This window comes from Trachemys scripta, chromosome 2 (assembly GCF_013100865.1).
Source record: "Trachemys scripta elegans isolate TJP31775 chromosome 2, CAS_Tse_1.0, whole genome shotgun sequence".
In the NCBI taxonomy this organism is placed as follows: Eukaryota; Metazoa; Chordata; order Testudines; family Emydidae; genus Trachemys; species Trachemys scripta.
In genome coordinates, this window is record NC_048299.1 from 279,954,548 (window position 1) to 279,981,757 (window position 27,210).

At 50.7% G+C, this 27,210-nt stretch overlaps 1 protein-coding gene across 1 annotated transcript; it reads left to right on the top strand.

Annotated features, from left to right (window-relative positions):
* The first annotated feature begins 1,254 nt into the window (after positions 1–1,254).
* LOC117871842 lies at positions 1,255–26,932 on the top strand. Its single transcript, XM_034759598.1, has 11 exons — positions 1,255–1,339; positions 2,422–2,707; positions 5,827–5,987; positions 6,432–6,717; positions 12,539–12,720; positions 13,369–13,669; positions 16,059–16,069; positions 18,622–18,921; positions 19,346–19,649; positions 24,909–25,087; positions 26,682–26,932. Exons 1-11 carry the CDS (start codon positions 1,255–1,257, stop codon positions 26,930–26,932), a joined length of 2,346 nt encoding a protein of 781 aa, XP_034615489.1.
* Positions 26,933–27,210: the final 278 nt, after the last annotated feature.

Below are 27,210 nucleotides of genomic sequence, written 5' to 3' on the forward strand. Positions count from 1 at the left end.
CCCAGAGCCATTCATGATTCACACAGAGAAAGGCACCAGCCAAATACCCCCAGCTCTGTACCTCAGGAATATACCATCTTGCACTGCTCAAGGTGGGCAGTGCAGATTTATTAATTGGTTCCCCACTTCATCAGTGGAGAGTGGACATACACCAGCCTTTGCAAAAGCTGACCAGATTTACCACACACTTCAGGCAAACTCACTGGTGAAGATAAACAGTAAAACAAATGTATTGACTACAAAAGATAGATTTTAAGTGATAGGCAAAAAGTCAGAGTTAGTTACCAAAAGAAATAAAATATAAGCACGCAGTCTAAACCCTCAACCCTATTAGACTGGGCAGCAACTAGATTAAGAGGTTTTTCTCACACCACTGGTTATTGCAGTCCTTAATATACAGATTTGTCCCTTAAATCTGGGCCAGTCTCCTCTGTTGGAGTCTTCAGTCTTCTTCTCAGGTCGTTGTTGTTTGCAGCATGGGTGGGGGCAGGAGAAAGGCCCTACATGGGCCCCCTGTGTTCGGTTTTATACCCTCAGTCCATGTGCTTGGAAAACACAAGTCCAGGTGTGTCTGGGTGCATTGCTGGGTCTCCAGGCAAGGTTGAGCAATTCCCCTGGTGTGGCCTCAGGCAGGTGAGTCATTGCATTGTAGCTCCCTTGCTGGACAATGGTTGTTGATGGGTTGATTGATACTCTGCCTGGGTGTTGGCTACTTTCCGTGCTGTTGCCTCTGGGGGGCTAATATCTGGCTGATTCCCCAACTTACAGCATGTTTTAGTGACCACCATACAACACAATTCTCATCACTTCACATGCATTAAAGATATACATCTATGGATAGAGAAATGACTTTCAGCAGATCATAACATTTCCCCTGATACCTTACAAGGTATGCTTTATATGTAAGCTCATAATTATATAAAAATGAGGCATATGGGGGTTCCAGGATGCTCCCCCAAGGTATAGCATGTCACAAAAGGATCTAGTCACCCTGAGACAGGTTCACTGATTCGGGATGGTCTAGTGGACAGAAGAAGGGAATAGACTCCAGTGGACCATGGTTCTATTGACAGGTCTTCTCCTTACCTGCTTCAGGATCTTAGACAAGTTGCTGGTTCCCTGTGCCTCAGTTTCCCTCTCTGTAAAATGAGGACCATTGGCTGTGTGAGGTGCTCATCTGAAACTTGCTATGGCCGTAGTTTTTTTTTTTTTTAATAGAACATTCACGTGATCTCCTATGCTGACAGTGCAAGGATGGAGTTTCTCTGGCTTCTGTTCATGATGATCGGGATCCTTGCAAGGACTGGGATGTCTCAGGGCTGCACCCCACCACCAGGGGGTAAGGAGCTGGCACAACTTGAATAGAAACTTCTTCTCTTTTATTTTATACTTAGGGCCCTACCAAATTCACAGTCCATTTTGGTCAGTTTCAAGGTCATAGGATTTTAAAAATCATACATTTCATGATTTCAGATATTTTCATCTGAAATGTCATGGTGTTGTAATTGCAGGGGTCCTGACGCAAATGGGATTTGTGGAGGGGCCTCAAGGTTATTGTAGGGCAGGTTGTAGTATTACTACCCTTACTTCTGCGCTGCTGCTGGGGGCGGCGCTATCAGAGCTGGGTGGCTGGAGAGCGTCAGCTGCTGACCGGGAGCCCAGCTCTGAAGGTAGAACTGCTGCAAGGAGCAGCGCAGAAGTAAGGATGCCATGGTATGATATTGCCACCCATACTTCTGTGCTGCTGCCTTCAGAGCTGGGACCTTGGTCAGCAGCCACCACCCTCTGGCTGCCCAGCTCGGAAGGCAGTGCAGAAGTAAGGGTGGCAATACTGCGACCCCCCTAAAATAACCTTGCAACCCCCCTCAACTCCCTTTTGGGTCAGGCCCCCAATTTGAGAAAAGCTGGTATCCCCCATGAAATCTGTATAGTATAGGGTAAAACCACACAAAAGACCAGATTTCACCATCCGTGATGCGTTTTGCATGGCCGTGAATTTGGTAGGGCCCTTTTTATACCCCATTCCCTTCTGCCCCAACCTCTGCCTAGTGAGACAGCAGAAACCCTGGGAGACTCTTCCCTTACCACCACTGACCTGGGCAGGGGGTCCAGCTGGCAGGGGCAGACGGGGGAGGCTCCATCTGAACATCCTGCCCCATCCCTGCCTTGGGGAGCAGCTCCAGCTGAGTATGGGACGTGTGGGGGTGAAAGCGTATCTGTCTGGGCTGACACCCCAGCACAGACCTGCTGTCACTCCTGTCCCCTGGGGCCATGGCTCCCACTATGAACCTGGCTCTCATGCAGTGGGTTGTTTGTGTCACTGCTGGGAAGCAGCTCTGGCTCCGTGTGGGACAAAGGGTGTCTAGGGCCCCCCAGTGATGGGCACGTCCCACCTCCCCTCTTCTCGCCCTCTGATTCCAGCTCAGAACTTGGCGCTGGGGCGCCCGGCCACTCAGTCCTCCACGCTCCCATCTGGCGTGGCTGAGAAAGCCGTGGATGGAAAACGTGATGGGAAGTGGGAACAAGGCTCCTGCAGCCACACGCAGCTCGACACAGAGCCGTGGTGGATCGTGGACTTGGGCAGTCGTCAGTCTGTCTCCGCGGTGATCGTGAAGAACAGGGAGGACGAATGCTGTGGGGAGAGAATCAGGGGGGCCCAGATTCGTGTGGGAGACTCGGTGATCGACCATGGCAAGCACAACCCCATGTGAGTGAGACAACTCCTCCCAGATCAGACACAGGAGTCTCATTGCCAGGCAGGGCCAGGGCGTGGTCTCCTCCCTTCAGAGCTGCCTGGGGCTGGGAGCTCTGTGACGGTGGTGGTCTCCGATCCTGGTTAAAATGTCACTGGGCAGCAATCCCTGCAGGGCTAACCAGGGTAGAGCCAATCTCTCCAGGCCTCTGTATGTTCTCTTTCCTCCCTCACAGCTGCTCCTCACCTAGAATCCTCACATCCACGGCAACAGGAACTGATTTTTCCGGCACCCATACATTTCGAGAGGCCAGACAGGGCCTTTCCATTCATCTAGTCTGACCTCCTGAGTCGTTCAGGCCAGAAAACCTCACGCAGTGATTCTGCACTGAGCCCACAATTTCTCTGTGAGCTGCCGTGTATCTGTTACACAGACATCCAGTCGTGATTTAAAGACTCCAGGGGAAGGAGAATCCACCGTGTCCTCCCATAATCTGCTCCAGTGGTAAATGGCCATCGCTGATAAAAACATGAACCTTATGTCTAGTCTGAATTGGGTTGTGATGGGGACGAGGACAGGCAGGGTCTCTCATAGTGTTCCATTCACACCATACAGATACCCAGAAATGTAGGGCAGGAAGGGATCTCCAGAGTATATCTAGTGCATTCCCCATGCTGAGACAGGGCCAAATATACCTAGACCATCCCTGGCAGGTCTTAATCTAACCTCTTCCTAAAGCCCTCCAGTGATGGGGATCCCACAACCTCCCTTGGTACCTACTCCAATATTGAACTATCCTTATAGCCAAAAAGTTTTTCCTAATATCCAACCTAATCTTTCTTGTGCCAAACTAGGGAAATTAATTCTTGTCTTACTCTCAGTGGACGTGGAGAACAATTCATCACTGTTCTCTTTGTAACAGCCTCTTCTGATGATTACACATCCCTTGAGCGCCACTTACCAGCTGGGTGTGGAACTGCGGTTGTGTCCATGCCTCAGTTTCCCCTCGTGGGCTTTCAGAGAGTTATTGAGTCTTTGATGTAGTGAACAGTGCCCCATCAGGGGTCTAATTTATTTAGCCAAAGGCCAAAACATGGTACACAAGTCAGCGTTCATGCCCACACATGTTAGATGGGGGATTGGGGGAGTAAATCTTTGTCTGTCTGCCCTACCTGACTCCATCCAGCTCCTCTATCCAGGCTCCTTACTTGTAAGGCCCCCTCTCTGGAGTCAGACCTCCTGCCATCACCTTGGAAGAGTTCCCTCTCTGGATTCAGGCCCTGCAGAGGTTAAACCGCTGCAGTTCTTCTCCACAGTGGCATGTAGTTCCTCTGTGATATGGACCACCTGCCATTGTCTGGAAAGGTCCTTTCTCTGGGACCAGCTCTCAGTAGGGGCTTAGCACTTGTAGCTCTCCCCTTTTGACATCTCTTCCATCCAGGACAACTTTCCTAGGTTCCCTTTCCTGGGGAGCTCCATAACCAGCTCCCCTGTTGGTTGCAATCCTCAGGAGATTCCTCTGTGATCTGTGTGTCCTGACTGAGCCCTCATAACCCTTTGTTAGGCCCAGGATTTCCTTAGCTAATTGGCAGACGCCCAGCCACCTCGGGAATTAACTGCTCACAGGGGGATCTGGGTTGGCGCCTTCTCCTTAGCAGAGCCTGTCACGGGGAGGCTGGGTGCCTGATCTCCTCAGGGGCCTGCTACCCGGGGACACAACCTGTGACCTGTCTGAAGACTGTTATCACATCCCCCCACCGGCCTTCTCTTCTCTAGACTAAACACACCCAGTTCTTTCAGCCTTTCCTCAGAGGTCAGATTGTGTAAACCTCTCATCATTTTTGTTGCTGGCCACTTGACTCTCTCCAATTTTTTCCACATCTTTCTTAAAGTGCAGTGCCCAAAATTGGATCTAATATTCCGGCTGAGGCCTCGCCAGTCCTGAGTAGAGCAGGACAATTGCCTCCCATGCATAGCCATAGTTTCACTTCGATATTTGGGGGAGGAGGGGCAGCTCCAGTCAGGCCGACGGGGTCATGGGGGAGGGGCAAATTCCATGCCTGCCTGAGGCTTGCAGTTTGAGGCATAGGGCAATGCCGCCTCTGTCTCCCCCCCATCCTCCCATGTCTTGCATACAACACTTTTGTTAACACATCCCAGAATAACATTTGCTTTTTTTGCAATAACATCACACTCTTCAGTGATATTCAGTTTAAGATCCATGATAATCCAGATCCTATTAGCAGTACTACAGCTAGCCAGCTATTCCCCCTTTTGGGGTTATGCATTTGATTTTTCCCTCCAAAGTGCAGTACCTTGCAATTGTCTTTATTGAATTTCATCTTGATTTCAGACCAATTCTCCAATTTGTCAAGGTCATTTTGAATTTGAATCCTTTCCCCCAAAGTGATTGCAATCCCTCCCAGCTTGGTGTCACCCATAAATGTTATAAATTTACTCTCCACTCCATCACCCAAGCCATTAATCAAAATATTGAACTGTACCCAACACAGGACAGCCCTCTCTGGGACACTCCTAGATACGGCCTCTGAATTTGATAATGAACCGTTGATAAATACTCTTTAAGTATGGGTTTTTCAACCAATTGTGCAGTCACCTTATAGTAATTTCATCCATACCACATTTCCCTAGTTTACATAAGAGAATGTCATGTGGGACTGTGTCAAAAGCCTCCTTAAAGTCAAGATATATCACATCTGCCATTTCCTCCATCTACTAGGCACTGTCAAAGAAGGAAATGAGGTTGTTTGGCATGTTTTGGTCTTGACAAATTCATGTTGGCTATAGCATATCACGTTATTATCCCCTAGGTTTGAACAAACGGAGAGTTCAATAATTTGTTCCAGTATCGTTTCAGGTATTGAAGTTGGGCTGATTAGTCTAGAATTCCCCATATCCTCTTTGTTCCCCTTTTTAGAGGTAGGTTCTAGGTTTGCCCTTCTCCAGCCCTCTGCAACTGTACTCGTCCTCCAGAAATTCTAGAACAAACCGTTAGTGGTTCTGAGAAAGTTTCAGCTAGTTCCTTAAGTACCCGAGGGTGAATTTCATCAGGTCCTGTCGACTTAAATACATCTATAGTGGTTTGTCCTCTTGGTTTCTGCTCTGATTTTAGCTGCGGGACCATCACCGACACCAGACCGGGATCCGTCACCACCATCTGCTGTAACGGGCTGGAGGGCCGCTTCGTCACCATCGTCATCCCGGGCAGGGCGGAGTATCTCACCCTGTGTGAGGTCGAGGTCCTAGATCGGGGCTGTGCCCCACCACCAGGGGGTAAGGAGCTGGCACAACGTGAATAGAAACTTGTTCTCTTTTATGTTCTACCCCATTCCCTTCTGCCTCAGCTTCTGCCTAGTGAGACAGCAGAAACCCTGGGAGACTCTTCCCTTCCCACCACTGACCTGGGCGGGGCTCCAGCTGGCAGGGGCAGACGGGGGAGGCTCCATCTGAACATCCTGCCCCATTCCTACTTTGGGGAGCAGCTCCAGCTGGGTATGGGACGAGAGGGGCTGAAAGCAGTTCTGTCTGGGTGAGACCCCAGCACCAACCTGCTGTCACTCCCGTCCATGGTTCCCACTATGAACCTGGCTCTCATGCAGTGGCTCGTTTGTGTCACTGCCGGGAAGCAGCTCTGGTTCCGTGTGGGACAAAGGGTGTCTAGAGCCCCCCCAGCGATGGGCACGTCCCACCTCCCCTCTTCTCGCCCTCTGATTCCAGCTCAGAACTTGGCGCTGGGGCGCCCGGCCACGCAGTCCTCCACGCTCCCATCTGGCGTGGCTGAGAAAGCCGTGGATGGAAAACGTGATGGGAAGTGGGAACAACGCTCCTGCAGCCACACCCAGTTCGACACAGAGCCGTGGTGGACCGTGGACTTGGGCAGTCCTCAGTCTGTCTCCGCGGTGATCGTGAAGAACAGGGAAGACGCATGCTGTGGGGAGAGAATCAGGGGAGCCCAGATCCGCGTGGGAGACTCGCTGATTGACCAGGGCAAGCAGAACCCCATGTGAGTTGCTTCCCCATCCTATGGAGTGAAACTACTCATCCCAGCTCAGACACAGGGGTATCGTTGCCAGCCAGCGCCCGGGCCAGGGCGAGGTCTCTTCCCCACGGAGCTGCCTGGGGCTGGGAGTGCGGTGCTGCTGGTCCTCTCAGCTCCTGGTTGAATGGAGCTGCCTGTCACTGAGCACAGCGACCCCTGCAGGGCAATCCCGGGTAGAGCCGATCCCTCCAGACCCCTGTGTGTTCTTCCTGTGTCCTTACAGCTGCTCCTCCCATAGAATCATCACATTCAAGGCAAGAGGATCTGATTTTCCCAAGAGCCATAGACTTCTGAGTCCAGGCACGACCTTTCCCATCATCTAGTTCAGTGGTTCTCAACCTGGGGGCTGCTTGTGACCCCGTCAGCTCAGAGCTGCGGCCCATGTGACAGCAGCAGGGCGGGGCAGGAGGAGCACGTGCCCTGGGTGCAGAGCCAGCAGGGGGATGCAGAAATGGGGCAGTGGAGGATCAGGCTAAGCAGCAGCTCCCCCCACCCCCAGCAGCATTGGCAGGAAGCCAGGATGCTTAGCACCCCTCCCAAGCACAGGGTTGCGGGTCCACTGGTCCCAGCTGGAGTGGGCTCCCTGGCAGTAGGACTGTAACTGCAGGAGGGCAGGGCGGGCTGCACGGCTGAGCTACGTGCAGCTGAGGGAGGAGACCAGCAGGCACAGGGAGGGGGGTTGTGACGGTGCTGCCCATGGGAGCCAGCTGGGGTCACTCCATTCAGCAGGGGAGGGTGCCGAGCCCGGCCACGGGCCCGCAATCCCTGACTGGCCGGAGCGCCGGGGGAGGGCGGCGAGGCCTCCGCGGCTCCGCTCTCCCTGGCGGCCAGAGTGACGGGAGCAGGGCGGCGAGCCCGCCGCGGCTCTCCGCTCTCTCTGACCGGCCAGAGCGCCGGGGGGAGGGCGGTGAGCCCGGTCGCGGCCCCGCTCTCGGGCCAGAGCGCCACGCCACGCCGCCCCCCTCCAGGCGCCGCCCCAAGCACATGCTTGGTGGGCTGGTGCCTGGAGCCGGCCCTGACTCCATTAGGGTGAACTGCAAACAAAACGGGGCAGACAAACCCCAAACGCTGGTGGATATTTCCAATACTTAGATTTACCAACCAGCACAAAACAGCTCCTGTAGTACTTCACTGGTTACTTAGAGTCCAACCAACGCAGTTCCCTTAAAGTACCCAGCCTCAGGCCTCTGTCCAGACACACACGTCAGATATAGATTCATAGATTCATAGATTCTAGGACTGGAAGGGACCTCGAGAGGTCATCGAGTCCAGTCCCCTGTCCGCATGGCAGGACCAAATACTGTCTAGACCATCCCTGATAGACATTTATCTAACCTACTCTTAAATATCTCCAGAGATGGAGATTCCACAGCCTCCCTAGGCAATTTATTCCAGTGTTTAACCACACTGACAGTTAGGAACTTTTTCCTAATGTCCAACCTAAACCTCCCTTGCTGCAGTTTAAACCCATTGCTTCTTGTTCTATCCTTAGAGGCTAAGGTGAACAAGTTTTCTCCCTCCTCCTTATGACACCCTTTTATGATGACGATTACTGAAAATCTTCTCTCATCATGTAAAAGAAAAGGTTCTTCCAACCCCAAAGGATCAGCCACATATCCAGGTCCAATTACAACTTAGATCTTCCCCAAAATACACGCTTATAGCCAATTCTTATTAACTAAACTAAAATTTATTAAAAAAGAAAAGAAAGAGAGAGAGAGTTGGTTAGAAGATCAATATACAGACAGACTTGAATTCAATTCTTGAGGTTCAGATACATAGCAGCGATGAGCTTGCAATTGCCAAAAGTCCTTTTAGAAATAGTCCAGAGGTTATAGTCCAATGTCCATATTCAGGGTGGCTCCAGTCAGTGACTGGGGATCTCAATCCTTATGGCTTAAGGTTTCCCCCTCTAGAAACCCAAAGCAGATCTGAAATGAAGTAGGATCGTGTCCCAGGGTTCTTATACATTTCCAGCAGCCTTTTGGCCTGAGAAAACAACAGGCTCAACTTTCCTTCTTCTAAACATCCTGGCAATTAGCACAGGGTAATTTATCCATTACACAGTTCAGATACAGGTTACCACAACCTTCAAAGAGACATAGAGACAATAATACTATTTCACTCAAGTGTCTTCCTAAATACTGATACTCCTTTTTTGATCTTTGAATCAAAGCTATACTAATAGACAAGACTTGTTTGCTTACATCACAGGCCCTAAGCAAACACCTACCCTTTTACCTCTAACAATGCCGGCTGCATTTCAAAGCTCTGTTCATTTACAGATCTTCCTAACCAGTCACTAAAGTTGGGCCATGGTTCAGGTCAGTCTGTGAGATAATTAACTCTTTCTGGCCCTGTCACCTTCCAATGAAATATTATTTTACACTCATAACGTGTGTATGTTATGAGTGTACATCACAGACTTGAATTCACAGGGCTCTAGGGCCACATGGGGAGGGAGTACAAGGGTCTGGGGTGAGGGGAGACATGCAGAGAGCTAGGGTTGTGGGGAAGGGGGTGCAGCCGGTGCATGGGGCACAGACTCTAGGTGGGGGGGACTGGTGACTGGATGCAGTCCCTGGATGTGGGGCTAGGTACTGGGACAGTCACTTGATGAGGGTTTGAGTGCTGGGGGATGCTGGGGGCAGTCCCTGGGTGGGGCACTGGATGCTGGTGGGGGCAGTCCTGGGGGGGGGGAGGCGTTCTGCCCTGGACTGGACATCATGTCTGTGCAGGGCAGGCACATGTGGGGGACAGTCCCTGACTGGGGGCTGTGTGCATGGGGCAGACAGACTCCACAGCCACGCTCTCCGTGCGCCCAGCCGTGCCGCCAGCAGCAGTGCGGAAGGGAGGGTCGCAATACACCATGCCACCCTTACAGTAAATTAATTCATTTTAACAGTTAATGTTTTGACTTATTTTGCTAATTTAAAACGCTCTTGGTAGACATTTGCCAGTCTTGAAATGAAAGGTGCTATATCGATTTGAATCATATTGCTGTCATATAACAAATACTAAACCTTATTACTTTCGTAGATGTAGAGGTAGCACCTATATTGAGTGGATGCGACCCACATAACACATAGAGAGCTGCATATACAGCCCACAATGGTAAATAGGTTGAGAACCACTGATCTATCACACAGGCCAGAAAACCTCCTGCAGTGATTCTGTCTGAGCCCATCATTTCTGTGTCATCTGCTCCAGCAGACAGCTCCCCTGTGAATTGCAATCCTCAGGGGCTTCCTCTGTGATCTGTGCGTCCTGACTGAGCCCTCATAACGCTTTGTTAGGCCCAGGATTTCCTTAGCTAATTGGCGGACGCCCAGCACCTGGGGAATTAACTGCTCACAGGTGGGTCTGGTTTGGCTTTCTCCTTAGCAGAGCCTGTCACGGGGCGACTTGGTGCCTGACCTGCTCAGGTGCCTGCTACCCTGGGATACAACCTGTGACCTGTCTGAAGAGTGTTATCATGTCCCCCATCAGCTCTCTCTTCTGTAGACTAAACACGCCCAGTTCTTTCAACCTTTCCTCAGAGGTCGGGTTGTCTCAACCTTTCATCATTTATGTTGCTCCCCTCTGAACTCTTTCCAATTTTTCCACAGCTTTCTTAAAGTGTGATGTCAAAAACGGGATATTGTTCTCCAGCTAAGGTTTCACCAATGCCGAGTAAAGTGGGCCAATTACTTCCACGTCTTAAAACATCCCAGAGTGGCATTTGCCTTTTTCACAACAGCATCACACTGTTGACTCAGATTCAATTTGTGATCCACTATAACCCAAGATCCTTTTCCGCAGTGCTACTGCCTCACCAGTCACACCCCATTTTGTAGTTGGGCATTTGATTTTTCTTTCCGAAGTGCAGTACCTTCACAGCATTTCATCTTGTTCATTTCAGACCAATTCTCCAAATTGTCAGTTGTTTTGAATTCTAATCACTTCCCCCAAAGAGGTCTCAACCGTGCTGAGCCTGGCATCACCCACAAATTTTATAAGTGTACTTTCCACTCCATCATCCAAGACATTAATTAGATGGATGATGGATTCTCCCATTCCTTCAACAGATGAATTTTCAGCTAGTGCTGACTTGATGTAAAAGGGCTCGGCCGAGACTCGTCCCTTTGCGGGGCTGTGGGGTATCCCACCGCCTCCAACAGTTCCCTATGGGCCCAGGCCCTGGATCCGGGTGGGGCAGCAAACAAACAGTCAGGCGCTCCGGCCCTTAGGCAGGGGCTGAGCATCTGGTGCGAGGGGAAGTCTGCCACCCATGAGTGGGGTGACGGGGGGACGCAGGCCCACCCACTCCACTGCATCCCAGCCCGGGGCCCTAGCAGCAGCAGAAGACTCGCTGCTGTCAGTGGGGATCCTGACCACAACACACTGACATCGGCTCTGGCAGTGCTGCGGCCAGACCAGGGTCGGCTGCCCCCGGGCTACTTCCGGACTCCCCCTCGTACGGTAACTGGATTAGGGCGGTGTCCTCGGGGGGTTCCAGGACCATCGGTTCCTCCGGGTAACTGGCGAGGGGTAGGCTCGGCTGCTCCGAGAGGCTGCTCCGAGAGGCAGGCCCGGATGGCCCGGCCAGCCCTCGGGTCAGCCGCGGCCTGCCAGCGTTCCCCAACCCGGAGCTAGGCCACAGACATCTGGCCTCTCCAGCAGCTGACGTTCAAGTGAGCTCTGCAGTTTTTCTAATTCCTGTCCTGCGCCGTGACCTCTGGGGGGCGGGCGCAGGACCCATTGGCTCCGCCCACCTTGGTGCTAGGGGAGGCTCGTCCCTTCGCGGGGCTGTGGGGTATCCCACCGCCTCGCTACACTTGAGTTCTGAGTTTATTTGTTTCTATGGCTTCTCACATGGGTAGTGAGTCTAATCCTGGATTTACAAGTCATTAATGAAAAAATTGAATAGTACCAGACCCGGGATGGACCCGTGGGGAACTCCACAAGATACGTCCTCCTAGGTTGACAGTGAACTAATGATAACTACTCTTTGAGTATGTTTTCTCAACCAGTTGTCTACCCACCTTATGCTAATTTCATCTAGATCATATTTCCCTAATTTGCTCATGAGAGTGTCATGTGGGACTGTGTCACAAGCCTCACTAAAGTGAAGATATATCACATATATCGCTTCCACCTCATCCATAAGGTCAGTTAGCCTGTCAAAGAAAGAAATTAGATTGGTTGGCATGATTTGTTCTTCACAAATCCACGTTGGCTACATAAGAACGGCCATACTGGGTCAGACCAATGGTCCATCTAGCCCAGTATCCTGTCTTCCAACAGTGGCCAATGCCAGGTGCTTCAGAGGGAATGAACAGAACTGGGAAATTATTGAGTGATCCATCCCCTGTTCGCCAGTCCCAGCATTTGGCAGTCACAGGTTTGGGGACACCCAGAGCATGAGGTTGTATCCCTGACCATCTTGGCTAATAGCCATTGATGGATCTATCCTCCATGAACTTAACTAATTCTTTTTTGAACCCAGTTATAATTTAACTAGGCTATTGCATATCACCTTATTAGCCTCTAAGGTGCTTACAAATTGATTGTTTGATCATTTGTTCCAGTATCTTTCCAGGTATCAAAGTTGGACTGATTGGTCTAGAATCCCCATGTCCTCTTTGTTCCCCCTTTCCATTCTCCTGGGATCTCAACCATCTTCCATGAGTTCTCAACAAACTCGTTAATGGACCTGAGAAAGCTTCAGATAGCTCCTTAAGAACTCTAGGGTGTATTTCATCAGGCCCTGTTGATTTGAATACATCTATCTTCCTTTGTCTTCTTGGCTTTTGCTCTTTTTTAGCTGTGGGACCATCACTGATACCAGACCGGGATCGGTCAGCACCATCTGCTGCAACGGGCTGGAGGGCCGCTACGTCACCATCGTCATCCCGGGCAGGGCGGAGTATCTCACCCTGTGTGAGGTTGAGGTCATAGCTCAGGGCTGCACCCCACCACCAGGGGGTAAGGAGCTGGCACAACGTGAATGAAACTTGTTCCCTTTTATGTTCTACCCCATTAAATAAATGAAGATATCCCATCTCCTAGAGCTGGAAGGGACCCTGAAAGGTCATTGAGTCCAGCCCCCTGCCTTCACTAGCAGGACCAATTTTGATTTTGCCCCAGATCCCTAAGTGGCCCCCTCAAGAATTCAACTCACAATGCTGGGTTTAACAGGCCAATGCTCAAACCACTGAACTATCCCTCCCCCCTCCCTTCTGCCCCATCCTCTACCTAGTGAGACAGCAGAAACCCTGGGACACTCTTCCCTTCCCACCACTGACCTGGGCAGGGGCTCCAGCTGGCAGGGGCAGACGGGGGAGGCTCCATCTGAGCATCTTGCCCCATTCCTGCCTTGAGGAGCAGCTCCAGATGGATATTGGACGAGAGGGGCTGAAAGCGGTTCTGTCTGGGCTGAGACCCCAGCATCGACCTGCTGTCACTCCCATCCCCTGGGGCCATGACTCCCACTATGAACCTGGCTCTCGTGCAGTGGCTGGTTTGTGTGTCACTTCTGGGAAGCGGCTCTGGCTCCGTGTGGGACAAAGGGCATCTACAGCCCCCCAGTGATGGGCACGTCCCACCTCCCCTCTTCTCGCCCTCTGATTCCAGCTCAGAACTTGGCGCTGGGGCGCCCGGCCACTCAGTCCTCCACGTTCGAGAATAAAGAGACAGGAAAAGCCGTGGCTGAAAAGGCCGTGGATGGAAAACGCGATGGGAAGTGGGTACAAGGCTCCTGCAGCCACACCCAGTTCGACACAGAGCCGTGGTGGACCGTGGACTTGGGCAGTCGTCAGTCTGTCTCCGCGGTGATCGTGAAGAACAGGGAGGACGAATGCTGTGGGGAAAGAATCAGGGGAGCCCAGATCCACGTGGGAGACTCCTTGGCCGACAATGGCAAGCAGAACCCCATGTGAGTTGCTTCCCCATCCTCTGGAGTGAGATAACTCCTCCCAGCTCAGACACAGGGGTCATATTGTTATTCATCCTAAATTCTGAAGGAATCTTGAAGCCCCTGGCAATAATATTTGCAAATTCATGGATGACAGGAGAGGTTCTGGAAGACTGGGGAAGGGCTAGCATAGTGCCCATCTTTAAAAAGGAGGAAAAGAAGGAGCTGGGGAACTATAGACCAGTCAGCCTGACCTCAATACCTGGGTAGCCACTTGAACAATTGTATAAAACATTCAATTTGCAAATACCTGGAGGCTGAAGGGGCGATCACTAGCAGCCAGCATGGATTTACTAACAACAAATCATGCCAAACCAGCCTGATTTCCTTCTTTGACAAGGTAACTGGTTTGGTGGATAGAGGAATGCGGTGGATACAATTTACCTGGACTTCAGCAAGCCTTTTGACACAGTCCCACATGACATTCTCGTAGGTAAGCTGGAGAAATGCAGACTTGGTGGAACTACCATTAAGTGGATAGATACATAATTGGTTAAGTTTCAGGGTAGCAGCCGTGTTAGTCTGTATCCTCAAAAAGAACAGGAGTACTTGTGGCACCTTAGAGACTAACAAATTTATTACAGCATAAGCTCTCGTGGGCTACAAACCACTTCTTCGGATGCATATAGAATGGAACATATATTGAGGAGATATATATACACACATACAGAGAGCATGAACAGGTGGGAGTTGCCAATTAAGTAAGTGAAAAAAAACTTTTGAAGTGATAATCAAGATAGCCCAGTACAGACAGTTTGATAAGAAGTGTGAGAATACTTACAAGGGGAGATAGATTCAATGTTTGTAATTATTATAATAAGCACTGGGAATGGCTGAGCCATTACAAACATTGAATCTATCTCCCCTTGTAAGTATTCTCACACTTCTTATCAAACTGTCTGTACTGGGCTATCTTGATTATCACTTCAAAAGTTTTTTTTCACTTACTTAATTGGCAACTCCCACCTGTTCATGCTCTCTGTATGTGTGTATATATATCTCCTCAATATATGTTCCATTCTATATGCATCCGAAGAAGTGGGCTGTAGCCCACGAAAGCTTATGCTCTAACAAATTTGTTAGTCTCTAAGGTGCCATAAGTACTCCTGTTATAATTGGTTAAACAACCACAAACGAAGAGTAACTATTAATGGGATGATGTCAGACTGGAGGGAGATCTCAAGTGCGGTTCCACAGGGATCTGTTCTGGATGCAGTGTTATTTAACATCTTTATTAATGACCTGGATATAGGAATAGAGAACATACTGATCACATTTGCAGATGACACAAAGCTGGGGGGGGTTGCCAATACTTTGGAGGATGGAGCTAAAATTCAAAGAGATCTTGATAAATTGGAGAACTGGGATATAGACAAGAAAATGAAATTCAACAGAGACAAATGTAAGGTGCTATCCTTAGGGAAGAAAAAACAAATGCACAAAGACAGACTGGGGGATAACTGGCTTGGCAGCAGCACCGCTGAGAAGGATCTGGGAGTTGTGGTGGATCACAGCCTCAACATGAGTGAGCAATGAGATGCTGTTGCAAAAAAAGCAAATGCAATTCTGGGATGCATTAACAGAGGCACAGCAGGCAAGTCATGGGAGGCGAGTACTGCTCTACTCAGCACTGGTGAGGCCTCAGCTGGAGAAGTGTGTCCCATTTTGGCCACCGCTGTATAGAAAGGATGTAGAGAAACTGGAAAGGATCCAGAGGCGAGCGACAAAGACAATCAAAGGGCTGGAATGCCGGCCAGATGAGCAAAGCCTGAAGGAACTGGATATGTTTAGTTTGGAAGAGAGGAGATTAAGGGGGCACATGATAATGGTCTTCAAATACTTGAAAGGCCGCCATAAAAAAAATGGAGAAAAGATGTTCTCTCTTGCCCCAGAGGGCAGGACAAGAGGTGATGGGTTTAAACCACAGCACAGCAGATTTAGATTAAATCTCAGGAAAAACTTCCTCACGGTAAGAACAGTAGGACAGCGGAACAGTCACCTAGGTAGGTCATGGAAGCTCCTTCATTGGAGGTTTTCAAAAGGAGGCTCACTAGCCATCTGTCTTGGATGGTTTAGACACAACAAATCCTGCATCTTGAGAGGGGTTAGACTAGATGTCCCTTGTGGTCCCTTCAAAGCCTATGGTTTGATTCTATGGCTGCCAGCCAGGTTAAGGCTGTAGTCCCCTCCCACTGGAGTTCCCTGGGGCTGGGAGCGCTGTGCTGGCGGTGCTCTCAGCCCATGGATGGAAGGGAACTGCATGTCACTGAGCACAGCGACCCCTGCAGGGCAATCCAGGGTAAAGCCAATCTCTCCTGCCCCTGTGTGTTCTCTCTCTCTGCCCCCACAGCTCCTGCCCAGGTAGAATCATCTCATGCAAGAAACAGGAACTGATTTTTCTGACATCCATGGAGTTCTGAGGCCAGACGAAACCTTTCCAATCATCTAGTCTGACCTCCTCTATCACACAGGCCAGAGAAACTAACACGGTGATTCTGCACTGATCCCATAATTTCTGTGTGATGTGTAGTGTATCTTTTAGACAGATGTCTAGTCTTGATTTAAAGACTCCAAGGGAAGGAGAATCCATTGTGTGCTTCATTAATATTCTCCAGCAGTTAATAGCCCTCACTGATAAATGTGTGTACCTTATATCTATTCTAAACTCAGTTGTGATGGGGACTCGGGCAGGCATGTTTCTTACAGTGTTCCATTTGCTCCACCGAGACACAGAAATGTAGGGTGGGAAACAATCTCAAAGGTCATCTACTCGATCCCCCCACTCTCGCCAGTTTCTCCACATCTATCTTAAAGTGCAGTGCCCAGGACTGGACGCAGTTCTCCAGCTGAGGCCTCACCAGCACTAAATAAAGTGGAACAGTTATTTCCCCTATCTTACATACAACACTCCTAATCGATCCCAGAATGACATTTGCCTTTTTTGCAACAACATCACACTGTCAATTCGTATTCATACCTAGGCCATCCTTGGCAGGGGCTTGGTCAACCTGTTCTTCAAAACCTCCAGTGATGGGATGCCACAATCGCCCATGGTAACTTATACCAGTACTTAACTATCCTTCTGGTTCAAAAGCTTTTCTCAATGTCTAACCTAAATCTCATTTTCTCCAAGTCCATATACAGGCGATTAGTTCTTGTCCTGCCCTTGATGGACATGGATAACAATTGATTACAGTCCTCTTTGTAACAACCTAACATTGACTTTTGGAACACCCCTGCTGGCCCAGAGCAGAATAGTGGTGGTGTCCCTGCCTCAGTTTCCCCCTATGGGATTTCAGTGAGATCAGTGAGGCTTTGATGCAGTGAACAGTGCCCCTTCAGGGGTCTAATTGATTTAACCCAAGGTCAAAAAGAAGTACACAAGCAAGCTTTTATCCCCACACATCCTAGATCAAGGAGGAGGGGAATAAATGGTTTGCCGCACTTGACTCCATCCGTCTCCTCTGTCCAGGTTCCTTACTAGGAAGGCCCTGTCATCCTGGGGCCTCCCAATGGAGTCGGGCCTCCTGCCATCACCCGGGGAAATGTTCCCACTCTGGACTCAGGTCCCCTGCAGAGGTCAAACCACTGCAGCTCTTTTGCACAGCAGTTTGTAGTTCCGCTGCGATCTGGAGCGCCTGCCATTGTCTGGAAAGGTCCTTTCTCTGGGACCAGCTCTCCCTCCGGACTTGGCTTCCTCTGTGATCTGTGTGTCCTGACTGAGCCCTCAGAACCCTTTGTTAGGCCCAGGATTTCCTTAGCTAATTGACGGACGCCCAGCCACCTCGGGAATTAACTGCTCACAGGGGGATCTGGGTTGGCTCCTTCTCCTTAGCGGAGCCTGTCACGGGAAGGCTGGGTGCCTGACCTCTTCACGATCCTGCTACCCTGTGACCTGTTTAAAGACTATCATGTCCCCCATCAGCCATCTCTTCTCTAGACTAAACACACCCCGTTCTTTCACCCTCCTGAGAGGTCAGGTTGTCTAAACAAGGGTTTCTCAACCCAGGGATTGGAACCCAAAATTGGGTCACCAGAATGTTTCAAAGGGTCATGTGGCAGCTCCCGTGGCTCCTGTCCCATGGGGCTGGCTGGGCTCGCCCCCCTGCTCCAGGCACTGCAACCGCTGGGGTCCTTCCTAAGAGCAGGACTTGGCACTCGTCTTTATTGAATTTCATCTTGTGGATTTCAGACCAGTTCTCCAATTTGTCAAGGTCATTTTGAATTCTAATCCTTTTCCCAAATGCGTTTGCAACCTCTCCCAGCTCAGTGTCCCCTGTACATTTTATAAGTGTATTCTCCACTCTATCATCCAAGTCGTTAATAAAAATATTTAGCAGTGCCCAAAACCAGACAGACCTCTACTGGACACCCCCGCCCCCAGATACGTCCCCTCAAAACGACAGGGAACCATTGATAACTACTCTTTGAGTATGGTTTTTCAACAAATTGTGCAGCCACCTTATAGTAATGTCATCTAGACAGTATTTCCTGAGTTTGCTTATAAGACTATCATATTTGACTGCATCAAAAGCCTCATTAATCTCCAGATATACCACATCTATCACTTCCCCTTCATCTACTGGACTGCTGACAAAGAAGGAAATTAGATTGTTTGGTATTTGCTCTTGACAAATCCATGTTGGTTATTACTTATCTGCTTATTATCCTCTAGGTTTGAACAAATTGATTGTTTGATCATTTGTTCCAGTATCGTTCCAGGTATCGAAGTCGGGCTGATTGATCTAGAATTCCCCACACCCTCTTTGTTCCCGTTTTTAAAGATAGCTACTACGTTTGCCCTTCTCCAGTCTTCTGGGACATCAGGCATCCTCCATGAGTTCCCAAGCAATTGTTAATGTTTCTGAGATTGCTTCAGCTATTCTTTAGTATTCTAGAGTGAATTACATCAGGCCCTACCAACTTTAATAGATCTATCTTGCTGTGGTCTCCAGTGCTGTGTGCTCAGAGTAACAAGCTCACCAACCCTACTTCTGACTCCCCTGTGCTCCCTAATCGCAGCCTCTCACTCTGGTCTTCTGTTCTCTGCAGCTGTGGGACCATCACCGATACCAGACCGGGATCCGTCAGCACCATCTGTTGCTACGGGCTGGAGGGCCGCTACGTCACCATCGTCATCCCGGGAAGGGCGGAGTATCTCACCCTGTGTGAGGTCGAGGTCCTAGCTCAGGGCTGTGCTCCACCGCCAGGGGGTAAGGAGCTGGAACAACATGAATGGAAACTAGTTCCCTTTTATGTTCTACCCCATTCCCTTCTGCTCCAACCTTTGCCTAGTGAGACAGCAGAAACCCTGGGACACTCTTCCCTTCCCACCACTGACCTGGGCGGGGGTCCAGCTGGCAGGGGCAGACGGGGGAGGCTCCATCTGAACATCCTGCCCCATCCCTGCCTTGGGGAGCAGCTCCAGCTGGGTATGGCTGAGGCCCCAGCACTGACCTGCTGTCACTCCCGTCCCCGGGGACCATGGCTCCCACTATGAACCTGGTTCTCATGCAGTGACTGGTTTGTGTGTCACTGCCGGGAAGCGGCTCTGGCTCCATGTGGGACAAAGGGCATCTACAGCCCCCCCAGCGATGGGCATGTCCCACCTCCCCTCTTCTCACCCTCTGATTCCAGCTCGGAACTTGGCGCTGGGGCGCCCGGCCACTCAGTCCTCCACGTACGTCGATAACGACAGGACTGGAAATGCCGTGGCTGGAAAGGCCGTGGATGGAAAACGCGATGGGAAGTGGGTACAAGGCTCCTGCAGCCACACCCAGTTCGACACAGAGCCGTGGTGGACCGTGGACTTGGGCAGTCGTCAGTCTGTCTCCGCGGTGATCGTGAAGAACAGGGAAGACGAATGCTGTGGGGAGAGAATCAGGGGAGCCCAGATCCGCGTGGGAGACTCCCTGGCCGACCATGGCAAGCAGAACCCCATGTGAGTTGCTTTCCCATCCCCTGGAGTGAGATGACTCCTGCCAGCTCAGACACAGGGGTATCATTGCCCGCTGGGACCAGGGCTTGGTCTCTTCCCCTCCGAGCCCCCTGTGCTCTCAGCTCCTGGATGAAAGGGAACCACATGTCACAGAGCACAGCGACCGCTGCAGGGCAATCCAGGGTAGAGCCGATCTCTCTCCAGGCCCCTGCGTGTTCTCTCTCTGCCCTCACAGCTGCTCCTCGCATAGAATCATCTCATCCAAGGCAACAGGAACTGATTTTTCTGGGAGCCATAGATTTCTAATACCAAGAGTCACCTTTCCGATCATCTAGTCTGACTTCCTGTATCACACGGGCCAGAAAATCTCTCACAGTGATTCTGCACTGAGCTCACAATTTCCCTGTGAGCTGCCATGTATCTATTAGACAGACGTCCGATTTTGATTTAAAGACTCCAAGGAAAGGAGACTCCACTGTGTCCCCCAGCAATATGCTCCAGTGGTAAATGGCCCGCGCTGATAAAAACATGAACCTTATGTCTAGTCTGAATTGGGTTGTGATGGGGACGAGGACAGGCAGGGTCTCTCACAGTGTTCCATTCACACCATACAGATACACAGAGATGTAGGGCAGGAAGGGATCTCCAGAGTATATCTAGTGCATCTTCCCATGCTGAGACAGGGCCAAATATACCTAGACCATCCCTGGCAGGTATTAATCTAACCTCTTCCTAAAGCCCTCCAGAGATGGGGATCCCACAACCTCTCTTGGTGACCTATTCCAATACCGAACTATCCTTATCGCCAGAAAGATTTTCCTAATATCCAACCTAAATCTTCCTTGCTCCAAACTAAGCCGATTATTTTTTGTCCTACACCGGGTGGACAATTGATCACCGTTCTCTTTGTAACAACTTGTTCTGGTGGGTACACATGTGTGGTGCACCACTTGCTGGCCCAGTGCAGAACTGTGGTTGTGTCCCTGCCTCAGTTTCCCGCTGTGGGCTTTCCATGAGTTCAATGAGGCTGTTATATGGTGTACAGTGCCCCTTCAGGGTCTGATTTATTTAACCAAAGGCCAAATCGTGGTACACAAGCCAGCCTTCACCCCAGCATCCTAGCTTGGGGTGGGGGAAAGCGAGTTAATCTTAGTGTGTCTGCCCCACCAGAGTCCATCCACCTTCTCCATCAGGCTCCTTACCGGTAAGGCCCACTCGACTCACAATCCCCCTTTGGAGTCAGGCCTCCTGCCCAAAGCTGGGAACGGTTCCCACTCTGGGCTCAGGGCCCCTGCAGAGGTCAAAGCACTGCAGTTCGTCTCCAGAGCACCATGTGGTTACTCTGTGATCTGGAGCATCTGCCATTGTCTGGGAATGGGGTTTTTCGCTGGGACCAGCTCCCTGCTAGGTGCTTGGCACTCGTAGCTCTCCCTTTTTGGAACCTCTTCCCTCCAGGCCACTTTTCCTAGGTCCCCTTTCCTGGGGAGCTCCCTAACCAGCCCCCCTGAGAGAGAATTGCAATTCTCAGCAGCTTCCTCTGTGATCTGTGTGTCCTGAGTGAGCCCTCACAGACCTTTATTAGTGCCAGGTGTTCTTTAGCTAATTGCCTGATGTGCTGCCACCTCGGGAATTAACTGCTCACAGGGGGATCTGGGTTGGCTCCTTCTCCTTAGCAGAGCCTGTCACGGGGAGGCTGGGTGCCTGACCTCCTCAAGGGCCTGCTACCCTGGGACACAACCTGTGACCTGTCTGAAGACTGTTATCACGTCCCCCATCGGCCTTCTCTTCTCTAGACTAAACACACCCAGTTCTTTCAGCCTTTCCTCAGAGGTCAGGGTATCATATTGGTTGCTGCCCATTAGAGTCTCTCCAATTTTTCTACATCTTTCTTAAAGTGCCGTGCTGAAAGCTGGAGACAGTGCCCAGCTGAGGCGTCCTCAGCGCTGAGTAAAGTGGGCCGCTTACCGCCCATGTCTGACATACCACACTTCTGTGAATACATCCCAGAGTGACACCTGCCCTTTCCACAACAGCGTCACACTATGGATTCAGACTCAGTTTGTGATCCACTATAACCCAAGATCCTTTTCCGCAGTGCTGCTGCCTCACCAGTCACTCCCCAGTTTGTAGTTGGGCATTTTCTTTCCTAGGTGCAGTACCTTGCACTTGTGTTTATTGAATTTCATCTTCTAGATTCAGGCCAATTCGCCACATTATTAAGATCATATTGAATTCTAATCCTTTCCCCCAATGTTCTTGCAACCCCTCCCAGCTTGTTATCACCCATACATTTTACAATAACTCCTCACTTAACGTTGTAGTTATCACCCGGATCATCTGGATTGATCAGTCTCAGCTGTCGTTAAGACTGCGCCGATCACAACACATCCGCCATTCTTCTCGCATTCTTGCCTTTCTTCTCCATGTTCGTCCGAAACGTTTAACAATGTCATCTTCCCAACTTCTTGGAGGCCAACCAGGTGGTCTTTTCTGTTCTCGCGGGTACCACTCAGTAATGATTGCGGTCCACCTATTGTCCGTGAACCGTGCTATGTGGCCCGCCCATCGTATCCTATTATATCTGCTTTCCATGACAATATCTTTCCCACCACTGCATTCTCTAATCATTTCATTTGGGATACGATCCAGAAGGGAAATTCCCAACATCGCTCGTTCCATTGCCCTTTCAGCTACAGACAGCCGCTGTTCTCTCTTCGTCAGTGCCCACGTTTCACTGCTACACAGCATGGCTGGCAGCACTGTTGAATTGAAGATATTTGTACGTGTGGTCTTGTCAATTTTTCCTTTGAAGACGTCCTTGATGGAATTAAACACACACCTTCCTGCCCGAATCCTTCGCGAGAGTTCTCTGTTCATGTCTTGGCGCATATTAACTTCTTGGCCCAAATATACATACTGTTCCACTTCTTCAATTTCTTCTCCTGTTACCGTTATTCGGGCTTTTCTTAAGACGTCTGATCGCATGTATTTCGTTTTGCAATGGTTCATTTTCAGACCGACCTGACTGCTTGTCTTGTCGAGTCGTCGTAGCATGTTCTGCAGTTGGTTGGTGCTTTCGGCAATTGGTACGATGTCGTCTGCAAATCTGAGATGAGATAATTGTTCTCCATTTATATTAACACCACTCCTCCAATTGATCTTGTTCATAACCATTTCAAGGCAGGCGGTAAATAGTTTTGGTGAAATCGTATCTCCTTGCTTTACGCCTTTCTAGATTGGGATGCGGAGGGGAGTTTCGAGAAGAGTAATGTCTGTTGTAGTTATGTTCCTGAAAAATGCTACTTTAAGCAAAATGATGTGAAGCAAATCCAATTTCCCCATAAGAATTAATGTAAATAAGGGGGGTTAGGTTCCAGGGAAATTTTTTTCGCCAGACAGAAGACTATTTTTTTTATATATATACACACACACACACACATACACACAGTATAAGTTTTAAACAAACAATTGAATACTGTACACAGCAATGATGATTCTGAAGCTTGGTTGAGGTGGTGAAGTCAGAGGGTGGGATATTTCCCAGGGGATGCCTTACTGCTAAATGATGAAGTAGCACTCGGCTGAGCCCTCAAGGGTTAACACACTGTTGTTAATGTAGCCTCACACTCTACAAGGCAGCATGAATGGAGGGAGGGGAGACAGCATGGCAGAGAGAGACACACACACACCCCTTTAAGTACACTGACCCCACTCCAAGTACATTGCCTTTTTAAGTAGATCAGCAAGTTGAGACAGCAGCTGCTGCCAGCAAACTCCCTCCATCCTGAGTCCTGTCATGTGTCGTCCCCCCCCCCGCTCTGTGGAGATGGGGTACAGGAGCAGGGGGCAGGAGCGGGGGGAGGGGGACACCCTGACATTAGCACCCCTCCCCCCCCCCGCTCTGCACAGCAAGCAGGAGGCTCCCAGGAGCAGCTCCCAGGGAGAGGGCAGAAGCAGCACAGGGCAGTGGGGGGACGGACAGCTGAACTGCCTGGCAACTAGGCGGCTGCCGCACAGGGAACTTAGGGGAGCGGGGAGCTGACGGGGGGCTGTCAGTCCACCCTGGTTCCAAGCCCCCACCAGCTCGCTGCAACGGGCTGCTCTTCCTGCAAGCAGTAGACAAAGCGGGCGGCTGCCAAACGACATTATAAGGGATCATTGTGCAACTTTAAACGAGCATGTTCCCTAATTGATCAGTGACGTAACAATGTTAACCAGGATGACTTTAAGTGAGGAGCTACGGTATCAGTGTACTCTATGCTCCATCATCCCAGTCATTAATGAAAACATTGAACAGTACCCAATACAGCACCGACCCCTACAGGACTCCCCTAGATACGTCCCCTCAATTTGACCATAATACTATTGCTAACTACTCTCTGCGAACGGTTTTTCAACCAGTTCTGCAACCATCTGATAGTCATTTCCTCTAGACAATATTTCCCTACTTTGCTTATGCGAATGTCATGTGGGACTGTGTCAAAAGCCTGACTAAAATCAAGACCTATCACATCTCCCGCTTCCCCCCATCCATGAGGCTGGTTTGTCTGTCAAAGCAGGAAATTAGATTGGTTTGGCATGATTTGTTCTTCACAAATCCATGATAGCTGTCATTAAGACTACAATTTAGTCAGGGAGGTCACAGCAGTTACGGATTCCGGGGCTTGGCGGGGGCTGCAGTTGGGGCCGCACACTCCTGTCCAGGGGCTGTGTGCCCCCCATGACTGTGCCCCCTGCTGTGGCCTCTGGAGTTGGGGCTGTGCCTCCAGCCATGGCGGGAGGCTCAGCCCAACAGTCCCCCCTCCCCATGGGACTCCATTCCTCCCCCCACCTAGCCCTGCCCCCACTTATTTAAAGTAAAGTAATGGACAAGTCACCGGCGTCTGAATTTTTGTTTATTCCCCATGACCTGCTCCTGACTTTTACTAAAAATAACCATGAAAAAATCTTAGCCTTAGCTATAAGGTGCTTACAGATGGATTGTTTGAGTTCCAGTATCTTCCGAGGTATCTGAAGTTGGGCTGATTGGTCTAGAATTTGCCACGTCCTCTTTGTTCCCCTTTTTAAAGATATGTACTATATTTGCCCTTCTCCAGTCCTCTGGGACCTCACCTGTCCTTCATGAGTTCTCAAACAAACCGTTAATGGTTCTGAGATTGCTTCAGCTAGATCCTTAGGTACTCTACAGTGAATTTCATCAGGCCGTGTTGACTTGAATACATCTATCTTAGTTGGTCTTCTTGGTTTCTGCTCTGATTTTAGCTGCGGGACCATCACCGACACCAGACCGGGATCCGTCAGCACCATCTGCTGCTATGGGCTGGAGGGCCGCTACGTCACCATCGTCATCCCGGGCAGGGCGGAGTATCTCACCCTGTGTGAGGTCGAGGTCATAGCTCACGGCTGTGCCCCACCGCCAGGGGGTAAGGAGCTGGCACAACGTGAATGGAAACTTGTTCTTTTATGTTCTACCCCATTCCCTTCTGCCTCAGGTTCTGTCTAGTGAAACAGCAGAAACCCTGGGAGACTCTTCCCTTCCCTTCCCACCACTGACCTGGGCAGGGGCTCCAGCTGGCAGGGGCAGATGGAGGAGGCTCCATCTGAACATCTTGCCCCATCCCTGCCTTGGGGAGCAGCTCCAGCTGGGTATGGGACATGGGGGGGCTACGAGAGAATATGACCAGACTGAGACCCCATCACTGACCTGCTGTCACTCCTGTCTCCTGGGGCCATGGCTCCCACTATGACCCTGGCTCTCATGCAGTGGCTGGTTTGTGTGTCACTGCCGGGAAGCAGCTCTGGCTCCACGTGGGATTCTTCTTCAAGTGCTTGTACATGTCCATTCCAACTTAGGGTGCGAGTGCCCTGAGCACAGTTCTCGGAGATTTTTCCCCTAGTGGTATCTGTCAGCTTGGCTCTGGTGCCCCCTGGTGCCGCGTGCACATAGCACCAGTATAAGGGGCCCCGCTGAGCCCCCGCTCGCCTGTGGCGGCTGTTGGAGCTCCCCACCTTTGCCTTTGCAAAGTATTTTAGTGGTTTTCCTAGTTAAACATTCGGTAAATCGTTTTTATTAGTTAGTGTAGTTGTACTAGTTGTAAATAGGATAGAATAGTAGTTAGGACTGCTCTCCGTGTCTGCAGAGGGAGTCCGTGTCACCCCAGTACTGGGGCATGCCTCGGTCGCCGGGGTTTAAGCAATGCTCTTCCTTCTGATTCGGCACCGAGTACATCTGCATTGGTGCAGAGCACACCGCCAGCCCCTAAGAGCTCGTGGCACCGCTCTCCCTTGCCGGGGCCCAGGAAGATACACAGAAGACATCAGGAGAAGACCAGTTCCCTGGCGCCGAAGACAGGCAAATGGCCAGATAGGGACAGAGCAAGTACTGTGCCTGGCTGCTCTCCCTCACCAGCGCCATGGCAGCCTCTGGCGCTGCAAATGCCCAGGGGTGAGGTGCTACACCCCGCCCGGCAACAGGGGATGACTTTGCGGTACCATTGACCCCGGAGGCTTATGCTGCCGCTAAAGACTTGTTGATTCTGCCGGTACCGAGCTCCCCTAAGGCATCTGAAGCGGCACCGAACCTACCACTTTCAGGCCAATCTCAAGAATGGCCTCTAAGGGAAAGCCTCCATTTTTTACCTCACCAGAGACGTCCCCATGGCACTAGTCCCCGGCACAACGAGGATTGGCACTGCCATGCTCGCCTTGGTCATCCAGCTCTTCCTCATCTTCAGGGTCTGATTCGGGGTCTGACACTTTGAGGCACCGTCGCCAATCCCCCCACCCATCTCTGACTTTGGTAGCCTGGACAGCCACGATACCTCAAAGCGCCTGGCCCGCGGGGCCCAGAACTGATCCAATGGCCTTTTTTGAACACATGGGGGTTTCCCCTGGGCCAAGGGACCAGCTCGAGGCACTCCTATTCGGTGCAGTCGGAGACTTGGGAAGCACCAAGAGACTCCTGAGCCGAACTCCAGGGTCGACACCAGAGTCGGCCCCAATACAGGACCTGGTATTGAATCCATCACACTCCAGGTACCAAGGTGGGCACCGGTACCAGTAGTGGCCAGCAGGTGCAAGCTGGCCAGGAGGAGATTCCCCTGGAGGCTGGGACAGCACATGCCTCCTTCTCCTCATCACCAGAAGACGAGTTAATGCTTAAGGGGTCTTCTCCTCCCCAGGATGACCTGAGAGCCCACCAAGACTTACTTAACCGGGTCGCCTCTCATTTGGGCCTTCAGGCGGAGGTGGTCAGGGAGATGTCTGTGGTTTCCTGGACATTTTGACGGATGCAGACCCTGCCAGGGTCGCTCTCCCCTTGCACAGCTTCATTACAGGGCCAATAAAGACCCTTTGGCAAAACCCAGCATCCATCCAAACTTAAACCCCTCTGCCTGTAATCTATTTCTAGTAGATGCTTGGGTTTGTTCAAATTTATCCGCTAGAGTAGCAAATTCATCAACAGTTTTCATCTTTGTATCCCTAAACACTGTTTTACATCATCACTACATATACTCAGGTTTCAGAGTAGCAGCCGTGTTAGTCTGTATCCGCAAAAAGAACA

What these genes read in the sequence shown, in the direction of transcription:
- LOC117871842 (XM_034759598.1), top strand. Translation starts at nt 1,255, where the DNA reads ATGGAGTTTCTCTGGCTTCTGTTCATGATGATCGGGATCCTTGCAAGG. An exon ending in CTGTGCCCCACCACCAGGGG is followed by an intron (nt 5,988 to 6,431) that starts GTAAGGAGCTGG and finishes CTCTGATTCCAG; the next exon opens with CTCAGAACTTGGCGCTGGGG. An exon ending in CAGGGCAAGCAGAACCCCAT is followed by an intron (nt 6,718 to 12,538) that starts GTGAGTTGCTTC and finishes TCCTTTGTCTTC; the next exon opens with TTGGCTTTTGCTCTTTTTTA.